General features: G+C 43.8%; 1 protein-coding gene across 1 annotated transcript in view; it reads left to right on the top strand.

The window, feature by feature from the left end:
* Positions 1-485: 485 nt before the first annotated feature.
* TMEM237 (transmembrane protein 237) overlaps positions 486-6,005 on the top strand; it is a 95,213-nt gene continuing 89,693 nt past the window's right edge. The window contains 1 exon segment of the mRNA XM_073551428.1: positions 486-563. Within this exon segment, the coding sequence (XP_073407529.1) occupies positions 486-563 (78 nt within the window).

Below are 6,005 nucleotides of genomic sequence, written 5' to 3'. Positions count from 1 at the left end.
CAATTGACAATCTGTTCCAATTGGTAAAAATCTGTCTCATTGGTTAAATATTATGTTGTTTGAAAGAGGTTCTGTACTTTAATTTCATTTTTAGATGCATTAGATTAGTAACAGAGTAACTGCAGGCTTATAGTTGAGGATTATTTAGATTATTTGCTCAACTCCGGATATTTATGGCGATATTTAAGAAGTGGACTTGGCAAGACTCGATCAAAGCTTATTTATTGGAAAATTAGCCCTTCTTTAGAACAAAGCAAACTCTCTAACATGAGACAGACCTGAAGCTTATTTATAGACTGCTTTTTGCCTCTCATCAGAGCCGAGCAGGTTGCTGGTTGACTGGATGAGAAACTTTTTGTGCAGTCTGCTGCCTAGAGATGGGTATATGAGCTGGCTGATGCACAACTATATTCTATCCTTCTGGAAGACAGCCAATTTAGGCATATTTTCCAGCATTGCTTATTAGTAAGTCTCTGTAAAACCTGATGGGTCCCTTTGTAGTGAAAGCCAACCTCTCCAAAGTTTCTTCTCAGTTGGTACTGGTAAATGTTCTGTTGCGAAAGGTGACGTTTACTATGGATTTATTGCCAATTTTTTACCTGGTGGAGGTTTAACTGGTGAAGGTACAATGGGTACCTTCACCTTGTATGATCCAATGCCATTTTTTTGGGGGAGTGGTTGGGGGGTATAGCTTTAGAAATGTCTGTGGGTGTTATTCCATGTCTCCATATACGGTAGCTTTGAACTTGTACGGAACGGTAACATGGTTGTGCTTTCTCTTCCTAAGAAATTACAAGAACGTTTTAGGTCTCCTCCCATTTATGGTGTCTTTAATGAATAATGGAGTAAAGAGTTTATAGGATTAGGGAATTACTGGAGTAAAGCTGCTTTCACACATCCGTCTTTTTGAATCCGGCACGATGCGGCGAAAAGTGTGAAAACCGGATCCGGAATTGGATCCAGTTTTGGCACATAGAATTTAATGAGCGCCGCATCGTGCCGGATGGACATGTGGCACCTCAGTTTTTACCTGGAAACGGCAAACCTGCGCCGCCCGGCATCAGCAAAAAACGTTGCCTGCAACTTTTTTTGCAGCGCCGGAACGGCTTTTTCAACAGCGCATGCGCGGACACTGTTTTAACCGACAAGTGCCCGGGGAGCATGCGCGTATCTCTCCCCCCCCCGCATACCGCTGCCTGTCTTCCCTGGTGTGGCTCCTTTAAATGCTTTTCAAGCCGGATCAGGCCCCGCATCTGCATCCGGTGTCACCGCTGCAGGCCTGATCCGGCTTTCCACCGCACTCAGCCGGAACAAACACACCGGATGTGTGAAAGCAGCCTTACCCTTTAACTATGTACATGGTATTAACAATTAAGTATTTGGAAAGGCTAAACTGTCTGACAAATGTTCCCAGTGTTGTCAGAATGACTGGTTTTTAATCTATCACAAATATCAGATTTCTTTGTTTGCTAAAAAGATTTTGCTTGCTGCTCTCATTTTGCTGGTAAATACGATCTTTTAATCTATGTTTGTGCGGTAGCAAAACAAAAAAGATGTTGGGGTCATTGTCAGCGTGGCTCTGCCTCCATTACTTCTTGGAACGACTTTTGCAGCATATTAGCGGCTTATTCCAATTATACTCTTTATTGTCATTTTTATGTGCTTCATATGGACGGTTAGGCCAGTGGAAAAATAGTGTTAAAGCGTTATTGATTTTTATGGATTTCCCAAAAAATGATGGATTATTATGGCACAAATATGCGCGAGTTAGCTGTAAAAGGCTTATTTCACTGGCAGCTCTCTCTCCCAAAAATGATCGCCTTGGTGGTAGCTTATCTCTAGGGGAACAAAAGGATCAAGCTTTTAAATGTGGGCTGCCTGATCCTTCTATGCCCCGATGACCTCTGACAGCCCGCCATAAACTTTAGATGGCTGGCTGGTCCTGCTGAAATCTGCTGGTTCAGTCAACCTAATTTGTATGAGGCTTTTGTTAATCGGAAAGTGAGGGGTGAGCGTGCTCGTGTAAGGTGTTATTTAAGCACGCTCGATTCCTAATTGAGTATGTGCGGCGTGCTGGAAAAAATGCTTGAGTAGCTGCGGCCGCACCACATGCAAAGATTGCCTAACAAACAGGCATGCAACTATGCATGCAGCTGCGGCGACTTGAGCAATTTTTTGAGCATGCTGAACATACAAGTGCACTTATCAACTCCAGTAGTAGTAGTTTTACCTTTTCAAGGCCGTTTGCCACTTGATGGTCGAATGGAGAAGTCCTATCAGTTTAATTAAACACAGCTGGACTCCAATGAAGGAGTAGAACCATCTCAAGGAGGATCACAAGGAAATGGACAGCATCTGACTTAAATAGGAGTGTCTGAGCAAAGGGTCTGAATACTAATGATCATGTGACATTGCCATTTCTGTGTGTGGTTCTACTATTACTCCCCAGCAACAGGCCCGCTGTCTTGGGGTCATACTTGATTCCGAGCTTTCCTTTGCCCCCCACATTCGATCACTGGCTCGCTCTTGTCATCTGCACCTCAAAAACATTTCTAGAATTCGACCTTTTCTTACTTTTGACTCTGCAAAAACTCTTACTGTTTCTCTTATTCATTCTCGTCTCGACTATTGTAACTCTATTCTAATCGGTCTCCCTCTTACCAAACTCTCCCCTCTCCAATCTGTCTTGAATGCTGCAGCCAGGATCATATTCCTCACCAATCGTTCCACCGATGCCTCTACCTTGTGCCAGTCATTACACTGGCTACCCATCCACTCCAGAATTCAATATAAACTTATTACCCTCACCCACAAAGCCGTCCATAGCTCAGCACCACCTTACATCTCCTCCCTTGTTTCAGTATACCACCCTACCCGCGCCCTCCGTTCTGCTGATGACCTGAGGTTAGCATCCTCAATAGTCAGAACCTCCCACTCCCGTCTCCAAAACTTTACACGTGCTGCGCCAATTCTTTGGAATGCACTTCCCAGGTCAATATGATTAGTCCCCAATCCCCATAATTTTAAGCATGCCCTAAATGCCCGCATTTATTCAGACTGGCCTATCGCCTCAACACATTAACCTAATCTATCCCTGTGTGGCACAGCCAAAAGTTTTACCATAACCAGATTTCCCGCATCATGTTCCCACATGCTTTATGCATCCATTAGCCCTCTGTGTTTGTACTGTTACACACTTAACATTATGGCTGGTCCATACAATCAGGGCAACTGTTACCACCCACCTTTCATGTCCACCTCTTTCCTCATAGACTGTAAGCTTGCGAGCAGGGCCCTCATTCCTCTTGGTATTTGTTATAATCTACTGTATGTGATTATTGTTATGCTGTAATGTCTATTGTCTGTACAAATCCCCTCTGAAATGTAAAGTGCTGCGGAATATGTCGGCGCTATAAAAATAAAATTTATTATTATTGTGATTTCAGTTTTTCTTTTTTAATAAATTTCCAAAATCTTCTACATTTCTGTTTTTTTTCAGTCAAGATGGGATGCAGAGTGTACATTGAGAAAAAAAAATGAACTTTTTTGCATTCACCAAATGGCTTCAATAAAACAAGGATTGAAAACTTTAAAGGGGTCTGAATACTTTCTGAGCCCACTGTATGTTCAGTAAATGCACTCAATACTTGGTCGGGGCTCCTTTGGCATCAATTATTGCATCAATGCGGCGTGGCATGGAGGCGATCAGTCTGTGGCGCTGCTGAGGTGTTATGGAAGCCCAGGTTGCTTTGATAGCAGCCTTCAGCTCGTCTGCATTGTTGGGTCTGGTGTCTCTCATCTTCCTCTTGACAATGCCCCAATCAAGCACAGTGATACTGTTGTTTTTAAACCAGGTATTGGTACTTTTGGCAGTGGGGACAGGTGCCAAGTCCTGCTGGAGAATGAAATTTCCATCTCCAAAAAGCTTGTTGGCAGAGAGGGAAGCATGAAGTGATCTGAATGAAGTGCTCTGAAATTTCCTGGTTGACGGCTGCGCTGAATTTGGTCTTGATAAATCGCAGTGGACCTACACCAGCAGATGACATGGCTCCCCAAACCATCACTGATTGTGGAAACTTCACATTAGACCTCAAGCAGCTTGGATTGTGGCCTCTCCACTCTTTCTCGAGACTTCAAAATGAAATGCAAAATTTACTTTCATCTGAAAACAATACCTTGGATCACTGAGCAACAGTCCAGTTTTTCTCCTTGGTCCAGGTAAGATGCTTCTGATGTTGTCTATTGGTCATGAGTAGCTTGACACAAGGAATGTGATACGTCCTGGATATGTCTGTGTGTGGTGGGTTCTTGAAGCAATGACTCCAGCAGCAGTCTTCTCCTTGTTAGGCCTCTTTCACACCTCAGTCTTTTGACGTCAGTTGCAAACCGTCAAAGTGTGAAAAAACAGATCCGTTTCCGCTTTGCAAAAAACGGATGCACCGGATCTGTTTATTTGACGGATCCGCTGTAGCCGCCAGTGTCTGAAAATTTAAAGGAACAGAACTCTGGAAAAGGGGAGAGAGAGATTTTTGGCATTTTCCAGAATGGCATTTAGGGTTAAATTGCATGACTGGGAAAATCTTCTGGGCATGCTCAGTTTAACAAAGCGGTTCCGCCACTGAAAAAAAACGTTACTTTGTCCATCTACTCCTGAAGGCAGATGCTTAAATTACAATGGACCCGTTAAAAAACGGATGCAACGGACGACCATCTGTCACAATTCGCCGCTCATGTAAGTCTATGGGAAAAAAACGGATTCCGCAAAAAAAAAAAAAAGATCCGTGGCTGTGTGTTATCTTGACTCCGATGCACCGTATCTATTTAATTTGAACCAATAATGGCAGACTGGAGATTATTTGTATCTCAACCCAAATTAGCTCTTCTTGGAAGGAGCTATCACAAACACTATTATATTTTTCCTCTCCTGGTTTTGGCTTCTAAACACTGAGGTAAAATACTGACCATATACTAAAGGTGTGACCATGGCCTAAGACCCCTGCAAACATATTAGGCCGGTTTCACATTTGCGCTTTATAGCGCAGCAACGGCCTGCGCACGGCTGCTGCTAAGCCCCGCCCGCTCCCGGCTCCCTGCCCGCTCCATCCGCTCATCGCCGCCTACTAGCACACATGGACGCTTGCTATCTTTAGCATAGGGTGCGCAGATTGTGCGCTGGCCGTGCGCTAGCAGGATTTTGGAATGCAGACTTTGATGGAATGTTCTGCGGGCGTCATGTTGCGTTCGCAGAGCCCCTGTGTGTCTAAACAGTAGAAACCCCCACAAGTGACCCCATTTTGGAAACTAGAACCCCCAAGGAGCTTATCTAGATGCGTAGTGAGCACTCTGAATCCCCAAGTGTTTCACAGAAGTTTATAAATGCAGAGCCATGAAAATAAAAAAATATTTTTTTTTCCTCAAAATGATTTTTTAGCCCGCTATTTTTTATTTTCCCAAGGGTAACAGGATAAATTGGAAACCACTGTTTGAGTGCACGGCATGGCTCAGAAGGGAAGGAGCGTCATTTGACTTTTTGAGTGGAAAATTAGCTCCAATCGTTAGTGGACACCATGTCGTGTTTGCAGAGCCCCTGTGTGCGTAAACTTTGGAGCTCCCCCACAAATGACCCCATTTTGGAAACTAGACCCCCTAAGGAACTTATCTATATGCATAGTGAGCACTTTGAACCCCCAGGAGTTTATAATGCAGAGCCGTTAAAATAAAAATATTTTTTTTTCCTCAAAAAATAAATTTTTGGCCTGCTATTTTTTATTTTCACAAAGGTAACAGGATAAATTGGACCCCAAAAGTTGTTGTCCAGTGTGTCCTGAGTACGCTGGTACCCCATAAGTGGGGGGAGACCACTGTTTGGGCACACTTTGGGGCTCGGAAGGGAAGTAGTGACGCTTTGAAATGAAGACTTGATGGAATGGTCTGTGGGCGTCATGTTATGTTTGCAGAGCCCCTGATGTACCTAAACAGTGCAAACCCCCCCCACAAATGACCCC

Source organism: Dendrobates tinctorius, unplaced genomic scaffold, assembly GCF_039654945.1.
Source record: "Dendrobates tinctorius isolate UK_male_01 unplaced genomic scaffold, ASM3965494v1 ptg000177l, whole genome shotgun sequence".
Taxonomy (NCBI): domain Eukaryota; kingdom Metazoa; phylum Chordata; class Amphibia; order Anura; family Dendrobatidae; genus Dendrobates; species Dendrobates tinctorius.
Note: the sequence above shows the minus strand (reverse complement) of the source record. Positions and strands in the feature narration are given on the sequence as shown.